At 34.4% G+C, this 17,676-nt stretch overlaps 1 protein-coding gene across 4 annotated transcripts in view; it reads left to right on the forward strand.

Moving 5' to 3' along the window:
* Positions 1–17,676, forward strand: part of ADAMTS6 (ADAM metallopeptidase with thrombospondin type 1 motif 6) — a 334,404-nt gene that overhangs the window by 19,624 nt on the left and 297,104 nt on the right. For all 4 annotated transcript variants that reach the window (XR_013532291.1, XM_078365433.1, XM_078365434.1 and 1 more), the window contains 3 exons: positions 935–1,146; positions 1,611–1,694; positions 2,205–2,350. Coding sequence is in view for 3 of the 4 variants with exons in the window: in XM_078365433.1 (XP_078221559.1) it covers positions 935–1,146; positions 1,611–1,694; positions 2,205–2,350 (442 nt within the window). In the remaining variant the exon portion in view is untranslated. The remainder of the gene's footprint in view (positions 1–934; positions 1,147–1,610; positions 1,695–2,204; positions 2,351–17,676) is intronic.

The raw sequence follows: 17,676 nt of genomic DNA on the forward strand, positions 1-17,676 counted from the left end.
TTCTGTCAAGTGTATCATATATATTAATCTAATTTTTCCTCACTAAATTTTTCAGTAAGTGGGGGTGAGAAAGATTTCCTGTTCAATATAAGGATATGGAAGTGAAATATACAAAGATCCTCTAAATGCTCATTTATTTAATGAAGATGATAATCAGTGAGGCAAGTGTTTACAAATGCCATATCCCTAAAAGACTGCTACTATACTGAAGAACCAAATGTCTAGAAAACAAAGGATACGGTGCAATCCATGCTAAATCTGGTTCAAAGCAAATTATGCTGGAATCATGATCTTTCAACTCTAATTGAATGCCTCTTACCTCTAGACTTTGGAAAAGAAATATTTTGAGTTCTCTGTCAGAATAAATAGTTGTAGACTGCCAATCTAATTGAAAAAAGTAATTCATTGCCTTTTAGAATTGAGATTTCTAGAGCAGTAGAATGGATTCTAATTAAAATAGCTTAATGAAAGGATCTTACTTTAAAATAAATGCTCAAAAGAATCTTTGGAATAGATTTATGCAACATCAGTGTTCTCTATCAGAGCTGTCCTAGGCTGATTCAAAAGTTCATACTCTAGATGCTTTTTAAACAACTTTAAATGATTCTTTGAAGTATGTATTCTAAATTTTAAATGTTATCAAGATATAATTACTAGAATAATATGAAATGACTATTTGAAAATTATTTTTATTAATTCATTTCTTAGACTTGCTTTGTTTTCATGAGCAGTTGAATGTTTAAATTTTTTTTCAGATAAGATGATTATTTTGAAAAATTCACAGACTTTTTCTCACTACTGCATTTTCTCATTCTCTTTCCTGGGGAAAATCTTAATATAGTAGAGAATTTATGAGAAGTATGTCTACATGAAAGATCTATAAATAAATATGTTTAATTAGTGAACCTATCTGAATTGGTTGCTTTTATTGTAGATTTCACAAGAAGTGGCAAACCTTGGTGGCTGAATGACACATCCACTTTTCCTTTTTCACTACCAATTAACAACACACATATCCAACACAGACAGAAGAGATCAGTGAGCATTGAACGGTTTGTGGAGACATTGGTAGTGGCAGACAAAATGATGGTGGGCTACCATGGCCGCAAAGACATTGAACATTACATTTTGAGTGTAATGAATATTGTAAGTTTGATCCCTCTATATAATATTTCACTTAATTATTTGTTGTGTTTTTGACTAAGGTCATACATTTTTGCTGTGAAATAAATAATGACAAGAATTTACCTGTCTAAAGTGGTAAAATACTTGATCTAGTAATGTTTCAGTTCCATAGAAATGCATTTAAAGATGACCTTATCATTTATTTTTAGATAATATGAGAGTTTTAGTGGATTGTTAAATCTTGTTTAAGGGGTTTTCTTTAACTTGAAATATCAGCTCACCCTCTAATTTTCATGCTGTAGTTCATGTCTAGGAGAAAATATTTCTTGAGGTAGACTTATAAAACCTTTTATCAAGGCACCGTTAGGGTAGACTTCTAAGTGATATGGGGCAATGTATACAGTGGTTAAATTTATAAAAAAATCAGGCTATTACCCTATGATTTTTGTCTGACTTTGTGTCTTTTCTTATTTTCTGGAGGTCAGGTTGCCAAACTTTATCGTGATTCCAGCCTAGGAAACGTTGTGAATATTATAGTGGCCCGCTTAATTGTTCTCACAGAAGATCAGGTAAGAATGAGTTAGTTTATAAATCTAAGATTCTTAACAGATAGGCTATATAGACTTCCTTATTATTTAAGAATATGTTTTATTATTGCTCCTATTAGGAAGTTCTAGTTGGATATGATACTTAGCTCTGCACATTTAATATCTTAAGTAAATTCTAAATATGTTACAAGAATATACCTCTTATGTTAAAGCCATATAGATGTATATTAGCTATATGTTTCAGTATAAGGGTGAGCATTTGCATGGCATATCTTATAAATGGTTATCATTAGTTTTTATGTTGATAATCTCATATATGTTTACATCATTAAAACTGGAACTGGAAAGAATGTCTGTTAAATAATACACCAAATGAGCTCTAGGTCAGTTATTACAGAGATAAAAATTGGCAAGAGATTATTCCTGGAAACCACTGCTTCTAATTATAGTCCTACTTTAGTCTTCAAAAGTTTTAAAAACTGACCTTAGTAGTTTGTTTGGAACATTTCTGGTATGCATGTTGTATTGCAGCCAAACTTGGAGATAAACCACCACGCAGACAAGTCTCTCGATAGCTTCTGTAAATGGCAGAAATCCATTCTCTCCCACCAAAGTGATGGAAACACCATTCCAGAAAATGGGATTGCCCACCACGATAATGCAGTTCTTATTACTAGGTATGGTTTCTTGCAAGTATTTTTCCTTTGATTGTTGTTTATTCACTATTGTAATAAATTTGGTTCTATCTAAAGCCTCATTCAGATAATGAGTATAGAGAAAGCAAAATGATAATTTATTTTTCACTACTGAGAAAGAATGTATTACACTATTATTATGTTTGCATCAGATGAATCAACTAAGAAAAAAGAAAATATTAAGATTTGACTTAGAAATTTAGTAAATAACTTTCCTTCTACTGATAAGTTGTATTCATAATGTTTCATCGGAAGCATGTAGATAATTTTTTAACTGAACAAAATACCTACTAAAACAAGATTAAAACATATGAGAAAATACATATCTTAAAAATAACCGTTATTGGTTATAAAATATATTAATTATTCTTACCTCACAGTTGTGTTAAAGTTTATTAAAAAAGAGAAGGAAACTGACAGTTATACAACTTACTTGAATGCTTATTTAATTTAAAGTACTTTAATTAAGATATATAAATATTAAAAAGTAGGTTGATTACACTATGCGTTGAACAGCTTGTCTCTCAAGCAAAATTATTATTTGATGATAACGCATTGAATTCTTACATTGATTTCCAGTTTTACAAAACTGTTTTCAGATCTGTTTTATTCTTTACTCTCTAACAACAACCTTGTAGATAGTGTTATTATGTTACGCATGTTAGAAATTAGGGAAGGTAAGTTTCTCAGTATTACTTAGCTAATAAGTGAAAGAATAGGGCTCAGATCCTGGTGATCCTGTCTTTGATTATATGATGCCATCTGTTTTAGTTTTTAATACTCTAATTATGATTGGTTAGAAACATTATACTTAAATTGTTTTAAGTTTGCCTTTGGACCTCATCAATATTTTAAAATAAAAAACAAAATAACAGTAATAATAAGCAAATGGAAGCATTATTCTCCCTTGGCTAAGTGGAATAGTCTTCGGTATGTTGGTTATTTCAATTTGCAAAGCAGTATTTAACGTATGCTTCATCTGTGGATGGTGTATTCATTGACTCTACATTAGGTTCTAGGGATGGAATACAAAGCATATGAGTCAGAATCTTGAGATCCAGTAAGATAATGTAAACTTTAGAAAAATTTCCCAGGTAACTGAGTCATAGAGTGAAAGTTCTGAATTTTATTTTATAGTTATGCTTACTTTAATTGACTATATACCTGGCATCATAGGTGAGAAAATTTGGTTTATGACATGCGAGCTGAATAAAATCATATGGTTCTGTATTAATGTATGTTGACATTTTATTGTGATAAAATTTGCATCCCCTTAGAGTCTTCTGGTCTGGAATATCCTCAAATATACTTAAGGAATTAAAAATGTACTAGGAATTGTGCAAATATAGAAAACTTTCTGTTAAAAAGTATGGACAAAAATATGGGCATTGATTAGTGTCAATGAAATTACTAGAAGAAAATGTCTGTTGTATATAGCTAACAAAATGACCATAGATATTTACATGACTTTTGTATTTATATTTGTTAAGCCCTTTCTCTCTTCCCAAATGCGACATGCAGTGGACTCCCAATCTTCAAATTTCATTATTGTATCTCCATTGGATTTGTACCTTTTGCCTCAAATGACAGAAGTTATACCAAGCACATATATAGGTATTTAAGCGGTAGAGTACATCTGGGCAGTTAGCCCACGTTTTTTTGCCCTGGCTACAACATTCAGCTGTCCAACTTTTTACTCTGAAGTCTCCTGGATATTTTCCTGATTCTCTGCAGGGCTCTTCTTTGCTTTTGTAAGCTACTTTGAGTGCCTTTTTGATGTTTGAGATTTGAACATAAAATTTTCTTTTTAATTTTTATTTTATTTATTTATTTACTTTTTGAGATGGAGTCTTGCTCTGTTGCTCAGGCTGGAGTGCAGTGGGGCAATCTCGGCTCACTGCAACCTTCACTGCCTGGGTTCAAGTGATTCTTCTGCCTCAGCCTCTTGAGTAGCTGGGATTACAGGCTCATGCTACCACACCTGGCTAATTTTTTGTATTTTTAGTAGAGACCAGGTTTCACCATGTTAGCCAGGATTGTCTCGATCTACTGACCTTGTGATCCACCTGCCTTGGCCTCCGAAAGTGTTGGGATTACAGGCGTGAGCCACAACGCCTGGGTAATATTTTCTTTTTAGACTTGTCTCCTAATGATCAGACTAGTACTAGAAATGATCTCAGGATTTAATAGGGAAGTAGTTCAAAGAGTTAATATCATATTATTTTAGACTAGCTAATGTAACAGGTTAGAAAAATGCTTTTTGGGGCAGTGTGGAATTCTTTTTTGAATTCTTATTAAAGTTTATCTTTAATGTTTAGAAATGGTTATTTTTTGAGGATCAGAGGAGAGTTACTAGGGTTGGACTCTCTCTTACATATTTGTTATTTTGAAATCAAATGTGTTTAAATTATACTGCTAATTTTTGTAAAAATAATTTTGAGAATTTCATAGATGACTTTATATTAATGTCGAAAATTGGTTGATATAACTCACTTATTAACATGTTCAAGTGGGTCAGGTGTGGTGGCTAATGCTTGTAATCCCAGCACTTTGGGAGGCCGAGACAGGCAGATCACCCCAGGTCGGGAGTTCAAGACCAGCCTGACCAACATGGAGAAATCCTGTCTCTACTAAAAATACAAAATTATCTGGGTGTGGTGGCGCATGCCTGTGGTCTCAGCTACTTGGGAGGCTGAGACAGGAGAATTGCTTGAACTGGGGAGGTGGACATTGCAGTGAGCCGAGATTGTGCCATTGCACTCCAACCTCGGCAACAAGAGAGAAACTCCATCTTAAAAAAAAAAAAGTCCAGGAGTATGAACCCACTGTTTGTGGTTAAGATCATGATGCATGTTTGCTTGAAATGTCAACTCACTAGGGAGAATGTATCATGTGTTTATCAAGAATGCCAGAGGAAAACTGATGGATATATTTATTTCCACTATGCCAAATTTTTGTCACTTAAGTAACAATAGGTACTTTTAAAAACTCAAAATGTTATCTCTTTTTTACAAATTATATCTTATTGTTTTATTTTGTTGCTTTAAATTTAAAACGCACTATGCTCTGCAAAGCTGCAAAGTCTGACTAGAGAAAAAGAAAATAAAGAAATTTTGAAGGTTGTTTTAACTGATACCAATAATATTGAATGAATACCAAAGAACATATTGAAATTATTTTTATATGTTTATATATCTATTTTATGTGTACATATATGTGTTACTATGTTCTATATAATTATTCATAATAAAAAATATATAATATAATGAATACTTATTATCCCTACCTAGATTTATCAAATCTTAACTTTATGCTGTACCAAAGAGCAGCTTTATGTCACTTCTTAAAATGATGGTTACCCAGCTAGCATCATAATGATAGGATCAAACTCACATATAGTAATATTAACTATAAATGTAAACAGGCTAAATGTCCCATTAAAACACACAGACAGGCAAGTTGGATAGAGGCAAGACCCATTGGTGTGCTGCATTCAGGAGACCCATCTCACGTGCAAAGACACACATAGGTTCATAATGAAAGACTGGAGGAATATTTACCAGCAAATGGAAAGCAAAAAAAAAAAAAAAAAAAAGCAGTAGTGCAATCATAGTCTCTGATAAACCTGTCTCTGAACCAACAAAGATCAAAACAGACAAAGAAGGGCATTACATAATGGTAAAGGGAGCAATGCAACAAGAAAAGCTGACTATCCTAAATAGATAGACACCCAATACAGGAGTGCCCAGATTTGTAAAGCAAGTTCTTAGAGACCTACAAAGAGACTTAGACTCACACACAATAATAGTGGGAGACTTTAACACCCAACCGTCAATATTAGACAGATCAACAAGACAGAAAATTAACAAGGATATTCTGGACTTAAACTCAGCTCTGGACAAAGAGGACCAAATAGACATCTATAAAACTCTCCACTCCAAATTAACAGACTATACATTCCTCTCAGCACCACATTGCACTTACTCTAAAATCGACCACATAATTGGAAGTAAAACACTTAGCAAATGTCAAAGAATGGAAATAATAACAACCAGTCTCTCAGACCACAACACAATTAAACTAGAACTCAGGATTAAAAAACTCACTCAAAACTGCACAATTACATGGAAACGGAGCAACCTGCTCCTGAATGACTACTGGGTAAATAGCAAAATGAAGGCAGAAATAAATAAGTTCTTTGAAACCAATGAGAACAAAGATACAACATATGAGAATCTCTGGGACACAGCTAAAGCAGTGTTTAGCGGGAAATTTATAACACTAAATGCCCAGGAGGGAAAGCAGGAAAGATCTAAAATCAACACCCTACCATCACCATTGAAAGAACTAGAGAAACAAGAAAATAAATTCAAAAGCTAGCAGAAGACAACACATAGTAAGATCAGAGCAGAACTGAAGGAGATAGAGATAAGAAAAACCCTTCAAAAAAATCAATGAATTTAGGAGCTGGTTTTTTGAAAAGATCAACAGACTAGATAGACTGATAGCCAGATTAATAAAGAAGAAAAGAGAAGAATCAAATAGACACAATAAAAAATAATAAAGGGGATATCACCATTGATCCCATGGAAATACAAACTACCATCAGAGAATACTATGAACACCTCTCTGCAAATAAACTAGAAAATCTAGAAGAAATGGATAAATTCCCAGATACATATACCCTCCCAAGTCAAAACCAGGAAGAAGTTGAATCCCTGAATAGACCAATGCAAGTTCTGAAAATCAGGCAGTAATTAATAGCCTACTAACCAAAAAAAGTCCAGGACCAGATGGACTCACAGCAGAATTCTACCAGAGGTACAAAGAGGAGCTACTACCATTCCTCCTGAAACCATTCCGAACAATAGAAAAAGAGGGATGCCTCTCTAACTCATTTTAGGAGGCTAGCATCATCCTGATACCAAAACATGGCAGAGACACAACAAAAAAGGAAAATTTCAGGCCAATGTCTCTTATGAATATCGATTCAAAAATCCTCAATAAAATACTGGAGACTGAATCCAGCAACACGTCAAAACACTTATTTACCACCAAGTCGGCTTCATGCCTGGGATGCAAGGTTGGTTTGACATATGCAAATCAATAAATGTAATCCATCACATAAACAGAACCAAACCACATGATTATCTCAATAGATGCAGAAAAGGCCTTCAATAAAATTTAACACTCCCTCATGCTAAAAACTTTCAATAAACTAGATATTAATGGAATATATCTCAAAATAAGAACAGCTATTTATGACAGACCCACAGCAATATACTGAATTGGCAAAAGCCAGAAGTATGCCCTTTGCTCTCTCTCACCACTCCTATTCAACATACTATTGGAAGTTCTGGCCAGGTCAATCAGGCAAGAAAAAGAAATAAGGATTATTCAAATAGGAAGAGAGGAAGTCAAATTGTCTCTGTTTGCAGATGACAGGATTGTATATTTAGAAAACCCCATCGTTTCAGCTCCAAATCTCCTTGAGCTGATAAGCAAATTCAGCAAAGTCTCAGGACACAACATCAATGTGTAAAAATCACAAGCATTCCTATACACCAATAATAGACAAAGAGCCAAATCATGAGTGAACTCCCATTCACAATTGCTACAAAGAAACCTAGGAATACAACTTACAAGGGATGTGAAGGACCTCTTCAAGGAGAACTACAAACCACTGCTCAAGGAAGTAAGAGAGGACACAAACAAATGGAAAAATATTCCATGCTCATGGATAAGAAGAATATCATGCAATGGTCATACTGCCCAAAGTAATTTATAGAGTCAGTGCTATCCCCATCAATCTTCCATTCACCTTCTTCACAGAAATTAGAAAAAACTACTCTAAACTACATATGGAACCAAAAAAGAGCCCACATAGCTAAGATAATTCTAAGCCAAAAGAATAAAGCTGGAGTCACCATGCTACCTGAATTTAAACTATACTACAAGGCTACAGTAACCTAAACAGCATGATACTGGTACCAAAACAGATATATACACCAATGGAACAGAAGAGAGGTCTCAGAAATAATGCCACATATCTACTACCATCTGATCCTGACAAACCTGACAAAAACAAATAATGGGGAAAGGATTCCCTATTTAATAAATGCTGTTAGGAAAACTGGCTAGCCATATGCAGAAAACTAAAACTGGACCCCTTCCTTACAACTTATACAAAAATTAATTCAAGATGGATTAAAGAAGACATAAAACCATAAAAACCCTAGAAAAAATCCTAGGCACTATCATTCAGGACATAGGTGTGAGCAAAGAATTCATGACTAAAACACCAAAAGCAGTGGTAACAATAGTCAAAATTGACAAATGAGATTTAATTAAACTAAAGAGCTTCTACACAGCAAATGAAACTATCCTCAGGGTGACAGGCAACCTAAAGAATGAGAGAAAATTTTTGCAATCTGTCCATCTGACAAAGGGCCAATATCCAGAATCTTAAACAAATTTCCAAGAAAAAACAAAGAACTTAAACAAATTTACAAGAAAAAACAACCCCATCAAAAAGTGGGTGAAGGATATGAACAGACACTTCTCAAAAGAAGACATTTATGGAACAAACAAACATGATAAAAAGCTCATTATTGCTGGTCATTAGAGAACTGCAAATCAAAACCACAATGAGATACCATCTCATGCCAGTTAGAATGGTGGTCATTAAAGTCAGGAAACAACAGATGCTGGGGAGGACGGATGTGGAGAAATAGGAATGCTCTTACACTGTTGGTGAGAGTGTAAATTAGTTCAACCATTGTGGAATACCATGTGGCCATTCCTCAAGGATCTAGAACCAGGAATACCATTTGACCCAGCAATCCTATTACTGGGTATATACCCAAAGGATTATGAATCATTCTACTATAAAGACACATGCACATGTATGTTTATTGCAGCATTGTTTACAATTGCAAAGACTTGGAATCAACCCAGATGCTCATCAATGATAGACCAAATAAAGAAAATATGCCACATGTACACCATGGAATACTACGTAGCCATAAAAAAGGATGAGTTCATGTCCTTTGCAGGGACATGGATGAAGCTGGAAACCATTGTTCTCAGCAAACTAACACAGGAACATATAACCAAACTCTTCATGTTCTTGCTCATGAGTGGGAGTTGTACAGTGAGAACACATGAACACGGAGGGGAAATCACACAAAGGAGCTTTTTTGGGGGTGGGAGACTATTAGAGGGATAGCATTCGGAGAAATACCTAATGTAGATGACTGGTTGATGGATGCAGCAAACCATTATGGCATGTGTATACCTATGTAACAAACCTGTACATTCTGCACATGTATCCCAGAACTTAAAGTATAATAAAAAATAAAAATAAATTTTTTAAAATGATGGTTTCCTCTCTATGTTGTAATAACTATCTGGCATCATAGCTCTGAATACCAAAGTTAGTGCTATAGGGCATAAATGTGGAAATATGGCAATATTTCCATATAGTGTATTTAATGTGTTATAAATACACATTAATAGTAGAATAATAAAAGTGAGCTTTCATTTTTGTGATCTATTTTTTATTAAAATATCAGTATTAGTAACTTTTATTGATTGCTTTCATTGACTAGATCTATTAGAATTAATGATTACTAATATTCACCCAAATTGTGAAGGGGAGGAAGGCAGCAAATCACACTGCCATGTGTGTACCTGTGCAACTATCTTGCATGTTCTTCACATGTACCCCAAAACCTAAAATGCAATTAAAAGAAAATATTCACCTAAATTAGTGAATGAAGTTCACTAATATATCAGTGGTGAAATATAACATTTTATACCTAGGTCAAGAAATGCTTAATATTCTTTACTTGAAACTCTAGAAGCAGAATTTTAGAAGGCAAAATAATACTGTACATATATAGTTAACAAATTAACTGGCTATAAAGCTTGCAAATTGTTTTTATTAAGCTTTGTATTTTGTTATTTTACAATTAATAAATTGATAAAAATTCTGTCTTTATGGTATACAAATGATGTTTAGATATATGTATACATTATAAAATGGCTAAATCTAGCATTGGCTTGATATTTGTTGCCTCCCATACTTTATTACGGTTTGTATTGATAAACCAAATTAATAGCTACTTAGGAATAAAAAAACCTGTGGCCGGGCACAGTGGCGCACGCCTATAGTCCCAGCACTTTGGGACTCTGAGGCGGGTGGATCACGAGGTCAGGAGTTCGAGACCAGTCTGGCCAACATAGTGAAACCCTGTCTCAAATAAAAATACAAAAAATTAGCCAGGAATGGTGGTGTGCGCCTGTAATCCCTGCTACTTGGGAGGCCGAGGCAGGAGAATCTTGTGAACCTGGGAGGCAGAGGTTGCAGTCAGCCGAGATCACGCTTGCTATTGCACTCCAGCCCAGGCGACAGTGCAAAACTCCATCTCAAAAAACCAAAAACAAAAAACCCAGGAAGTTGACAGGTTGTTTAATTAAATTTTCAAATGAAGTCAGGAAATATTACCACAAGTTTAAAGTCAAGTCAATATCTAAATCTATTTTGTGGTACAGTATTCAAGAAATCTATTTATTGTCTGAAACTCAGTAGGAATTCAAAGACATGGAGTACATTTGCATCAGTGTTTAGCAATTAGCATGAACAGACTAATGCATACATTTCTTGGCTTTCTCTCCTATAAAGTTTTGGAATTTTAAAATAATAATACATAACAGTTTATGTATTAGGGTAGGAATTATAGCCTAAGTTCTTTTTATGGTAACAGTTTTATTGAGATATAATTCATAGACCACAATACCATTTACCCATTGAAATATACAATTTAATGGTTTTTAGTATATTCACAGAGTTGTGCAATCATCATTATCATCAATTTTAGAACATTCCATTTCTCCCAAAGGAGGTCATCCTCCATTCCCCACATTTCCCCCAGTCCCCAGTCCTACCCCAGTCCTAGGCAACTGCTAATCTACTTTTTGTCTGTATAGATTTGCATACTCTAGACCATAAATATAAATGAAATCATACAGTATGTGGTCTTTTGTGGCTTTCCTCTTTTACTTAGCACAGTGTTTTCAAGGTTGAACCATAATGTGGCATGTATCAGTACTTCATTCCTCTTATTATCCTAAATTATTGAAAATTCAAGACACCTAACCTTTAAGACTGCCTCCATACATTGTTTGTCAATTATTATACTTTTACAGTTTTTCATTAATGGAAAGCACAGGATTTATAAATACATCTCAAAATACAGATGGAAAAATTGCACACCAAGTCAAATAATTTAGTTTTTAATTAAAATGGGCATATTTATCCTCTTAAGGGGTCATGACTGTTTGCTTTGGTACTGCTGGATTATAAAAGAATTAGAATTTCCAAAGTCACCTAATGTTTTCAGTTAGGAGTATAAAAATAGCTATAAAAGTGGTTTATTGCAAAAATTGGGCCTACAGTGTGTGCATTTAAACAAGTTTTCTTATATTTTAAATAATGTGTTTATCAGGATTATATATCGGTTTCATGGTTAAATGTTAGAACAGATAGAGGAAATTGAAGTTAAATGTGATACATTAACATTTACTTGGTATTCATTTATGGATTTTTAAAAATCTTTAAAGAAATGCCAGTTACATATTTTATGACCAGTTAAATATTTTATTTCACTAAGCTTTTAAAGAATATGTTAGGTTTATAGGATGTGTGCATTCAAATTGTGGGTGAATTAATTTTGGTATGTGGGCATTTTCAAGCATGTATTTTTCTCTTACCATGCTGCTCTTTCTGAATTGTTTGAGATGATCATATAGTTTATGTTTCTAAAAGTGTATTAATACAGTGAATTGCAATGATTGGTTCAGAATATTAAACCAACCTTTCTTTTTTTCTTTTTTGTTTTTGAGACAGGGTCTCACTCTGTTGCCCACTATCTCTGCCCACCTCCATTTCCCATATTCCTCCTCTTCAATTTCCTTTTCTTTCCTTTTGTCTGTGCCTTGTTGGTACCCTACTCAAAAGTGTTTATCTAGATTCAGTTTCCATTTCAATCTAGAACTAAGACAAACTGTAGTGATTCTAATTTCTTGTGTACACTGGGACACTTGAAAGCGTGAAAGAGGGGGGCCGTGTGCAAAGGCTCATGCCTGTAATGCCAGCACTTTTGAAGGCCAAGGAGGGAGGAACTCTTGAGGTCAGGAGTTCGAGATCAGCCTGGCCAACATGGTGAAACCCTATGTCTACTAAAAATACACACAAAAATTAGCCAGGCATGGTGGCATGGGCCTGTAATTCCAATTACTCTGGAGGCTGAGGTAGGACAATCATTTGAACCTGGGAGGCAGAGGTTGCAGTGAACTGAGATCACACAACTGCACTCCAGCCTGGGCAATAGAGTGAGACTTTGTCTCAAAAAAAAAAAAAAAAAAAAAGAAAGTAAAAGTGGGTGCCACTGACCATTAAGCCTGGAAAATGGGCACAAATCTGGTGAAACAAGATTATGGTTATCTCAGCCATTAGCTATCCTTGTTTGTTAAACCTCAAATAAAAATGGGAACAAGAAGATACTTTTTCCTCAATGCCCAAGTTTCATCACTTGTCTTTGTACACACCTTGAATGGTGTACCTTATCCATAGTAGGCATTATTAAATAGTTAAAGAAGGACATATTGTACTAAACTTTAAGGAACAGTAACTTAAGTGTTTATGTTGGTTTTATGGATTTATTGATTTATGTATATAACCAAGTACCAGAGTTAAGTGCTTTACAGACACTTAATCATTTAAGCCTTAAATAACTGCATCAGATAGGTACTGCTGTTTTCTCCATTTTGCAGAACAGAGAGCTGAAGCACAGCAAAGTTAATTAATCGGCAAAGTCACACAGTAATTAGTAAAACTAGGTTTGTAAAATGCGGTCTGGCTACAAAGTTCTTTTAGAGGAGTTATAAGGATACGCAACAAAAAAATAATGTGATATATTTTAATAACATTGGTGCCTGTGGTAGGCAGACTTCCAAGATGGCCCTCAGTGATCTCTGTCGCCTGGTATTCATGACTTTATGTAGTTTCCTCCTCTGGAGTGTGGTCTAGCCAATTGATGTCTTAACAATATAGAGTCTTCCAGCTCATAAACACAGTCTCTCTCTCCATTTATTTAGTTTTTTTTTTTTTTTTTTTAATTTCTCTAAGCAGTATTTTGTGGTTTTCAGTGTTTTTATACCTTTGGTCATATTTTTTAATGTTATTGTCTATGATACTGTTTTTAAAATTTCATTTTCAATATTAAATGTTTTTCAGTGGCATATAAAAATACAATAGATATTTATATTGATTTTGTATCTGTAACCTTGCTAAGTTTATTGGTTTTAATAGCTTTGTGTGTATGTGTCAGAATCTTGCTCTTGTCACCCAAGCTGGAGTGCAATGGTGCGATCTTGGCTTTGTGATTTTCCTGCCTCAGCCTCCCAAATAACTGGGATTACAGGTGCCTACTACCATGCCCAGCTAATTTTTGTATTTTTAGTAGAGATGGGGTTTCACCATGTTGGCCAGGCTGGTCTCGAACTTCTGACGTCAGCCTCCCAAAGTGCTGGGATTACAGGCATGAGCCATGGTGCCTGGCCTGGTTTTAATAGGTTTTTAGTAGATTCCATCTATAAAGATGATAATGTTGTCTGAGATGAAAGACATTATGCTTCTTCCTTCTAATAATTAATTTTATTTCTTTATTTTTTTTCCTTATTGGAATGTCTAGAACTTCTAACACAATGTATAATAAAGGTGGTGAGAGCTGACATCCTTGTTTTTTTCCTGACCTCAGTGAGGAAAGAATTCCATCTTTCACCATTAAGTATAAGTTATAGGTTTCTTTGTTGATGCCCTTTGTCTGGTTGAGAAAATTTCCTTCTATCCATGGTTTACTGAGAGTTTGTTTCTTTTAATCAAGAATGGGTGTTGGAATGTTACCAAATGCTTTTTCTGAATTGTTTGAAATGATCATATAGTTTATCTTTTTAAAAGTGGATTAATACAGTAAAGTGCGATGATTGGTTTAGAATGTTAAACCAACCTTTTTTTTTTTTTTTTTGGAGACAGGGTCTCACTTGTCTCACTCTGTTGCCTAGGCTGGGGTGCAGTGTAATGTGGTGATCTTAGCTTACTGCAACCTCTGCCTCATAGGCTTGAGCAGTCCTCCCACCACAGCCTCCTGAGTAGCTGGTACTATAAGCATGCACCACAATGACCAGCTAATTTTTGTATATTTTGTAGAGATGGGGTTGCACTATGTTGCTTAAGCTGGTCTCAAACTCCTGGGCACAAGTGATCCTCCCACCTTGGTCTCCCAAAGTGCTGGGATTACAGGCATGAGCCACTGTGCCCAACCAAACCAACCTTTCAATCTTAAGATGAACTTAATTTGGTCATCAATGTATTTTTTAAATATAATTAGATATCTAATTTACCTTCTTACCAACAGTGTAAAAGTGTTTCTGTTTCAACCATTGTGGAAGACAGTGTGGTGATTCCTCAAAGATTTAGAACCAGAAATACCATTTAACCCAGCAATCCTATTACTAGGTATATACCCAAAGGAATAGAAACCATTCTATTATAAACATACATGCACACATATGTTCATTGCAGCACCATTCACACTAGCAAAAACATGGAATCAACCCAAATGCTCATTAATGATAGACTGGATAAAGAAAATGTGGTACCTATACATCATGAAATACTATGCAGCCATAATAAGGAAAGAGATCATGTCTTTTGCAGGGGCATGGATGAAGCTGGAAGCCATCATTAGCAAACTAACACAGGAACAGAAAACCAAACACTGCATGTTCTTACTCAAAAGTGGGAGTTCAACAGTGAGAACACATGGTTACAGCGAAGGGAACAACACACACCGGGGCCTGTTGAGGATAGGGGAAGGGGAGGGAGAGCATTGGGGAAAAGAGCTGATGCATGCTGGGCTTAATAACTAGCTGATGGGTTGACAGGTGCAACAAACCACCATGGCACATGTCTACCTATGTAACAAACCTGCACATCCTGCACATGTAACTTGAAACTTAATAAAAAAACAAAAACAAAAATATATAGATATCATTTTCCAAAATTTTGTTATTTTTTTAGATTTACATATATGAGGGATATTGTTCTGTAGTTTTTCCTTAGACTGTCTTTGCCTGATTTTGGTATTAGGGTAATGTTGCCCTCGCAGAATAAGACAGTTCCTCCTTTTCAGTTTTCTGGAAGAGTTGTGTGGAATTGGTATTATTTCCTCCTCAGATGTTTTGTAGAATTCACAAGAAGTCATCTGTGCTGGGAGTTTTCTTTGTGGAGTGATTTTTTTTAACTACCAGTTAAAATTGTTTAATAATATAGGGCTAATTAGGTTATCTTATTCAGTGAGCTTAGGTAGTTTGAGTATTTCAAGGAATATGTTTATTTTTTCCAAGTAGTGGAGTGTATTGGCATAATTGTTCATAATATTATCCTTTTAATACCGGTAGAATGTATAGTTAAATCACTTCTCTTTACGATATTGGTAGTTTTTGTCTTTTATATCTTTTTCTAATCACTCTGGCTAGACATTTTAATAATCTTCTCAAATTTGGTTTCGGTGATTTTCTTTCATTTTTATGTTATCTGTTTTATTTATTTGTATCCATTCGTCTCCTTGCTTCAGGTTTATTCTTCTTATTGTGGTTCCTTATGGTAGAAGTTGTGGTCCTTAATTTGAGATCGTTTTGCTTTTCTAATATAAGTGTTTAGTGTTATAAAGTTCCCCCTATATATAGCTTCATCACATCCCAAAAAATTGAATATGTTGAGTTTCAGTTCCATTGAGTTAAAAATACTCTCTAATTTTTCTTTAGATTATTTCTATTTTGTTTCTTTTTACCCAGGGCTTATTTAGAATTGTGTAATTAAGTTCCAGATTCTCCCCTTCTCCTGCAGAAATTGTTCTGTTATTAATTTCTAATTTAGTTCCACTATGGTCAGAGAATATGGTTTGCATGACTTCAATGCTTTTCAGTTTATTGAAACTTGCTTTATGGCCTAGAATGTTGTCTTTCTTGGTAAATGTTCCAGGTGGGTGTGCTTTAAAAGAATGTTCATTCTGCTATTATTGGATGGAATTTTCTATATACATAATTTAGGTTAATTTGGGTGGTCATGGTGTTTTAATTATTCTTTACCTTTACTGACTTGAACAATTTGATATGATATGTTTTGGTGTAGTTTTCATCATGTTTGGGGTCATTGAACTTCCTAGCTAATTTAATCAAATTTTGGACATTTTAGCAAATATTTTCTCAATATATTTTTTGGTTTTGCTCCTCTTACCTTACTTTGGTGATTTTACTTGCAGATGCATTTGGTTGCTTGAAGACAACGCACTGATGGTCTCTTTACTATTTTGAATTTTCTCTTTGTGTATTCAATTTTAGGTAGTTTCTATTGCTATGTCTTCAAGTTGACTTTTTTTCCTACAACGACTAATCCGTCAGTCCTATCTAATATGTGTTTTCATCTTATGTAGTATAATTTTTTTCATCACTAGTGATTTAATTTTGGTCTTTGAAAAAATGTTTCAGATCTCTAGGCTTTAGAAAATTCAAAAACTATTTTAAAGATTTTGTCTAATAATTTTATTATGTCAGTTTTGGATTAGTTTCAATTGATTAGTTTGTTTTTTTATTATGTACTGCATTTTATTGCTTCTTTGCATACTTGGTGATCTTTGATTGGGTGCCTGATATTGTGTTATTTTACCTTGTTGGATGCCAGATATTTTTGTATTTCTGTAATTATTCTTGAGCTTTTTCTTGTGGTGTGTTAAGTTCCTTGGAAACTGATACTTGCTTTCAAAATTTGTTATGTAGAACAGATTCATTCAGTTCGGTCTGGGGCTAATTATTCCCCAATACTGAGGCAAGTCCCTTATGGGTACTCTACCCAGTTGCCCTGTGTATTGTGTGGTTTTCTAGTTGGTCCAGGTGTATATAGACCCTATATTTAATGTTGTGTGAGTGCAGGCATTGCTACTTCTCATCATTTTTGGGTGATTCTTTGCCTGGCCTTAAGTGCTTCTCTTACATCATATAATTCAGACTAGCATTCAACTGAAGGGTTAAGGGGGGATCCTTTGCAAAACTTCACAATTATCTCTTTGTGTAGCTGCCTCTGCTGCTGTACTTAGTCCTGTAAGTTTTAGCTTTCTTTGTCTCCTTTATTTTCTGTTCTGTCTCTTCACCTCAGAGAGTCCATTGGGCTCTGCTTTGTTTTCCCC

The sequence above is a fragment of the Callithrix jacchus genome, chromosome 2, assembly GCF_049354715.1.
Source record: "Callithrix jacchus isolate 240 chromosome 2, calJac240_pri, whole genome shotgun sequence".
Lineage (NCBI taxonomy): Eukaryota > Metazoa > Chordata > Mammalia > Primates > Cebidae > Callithrix > Callithrix jacchus.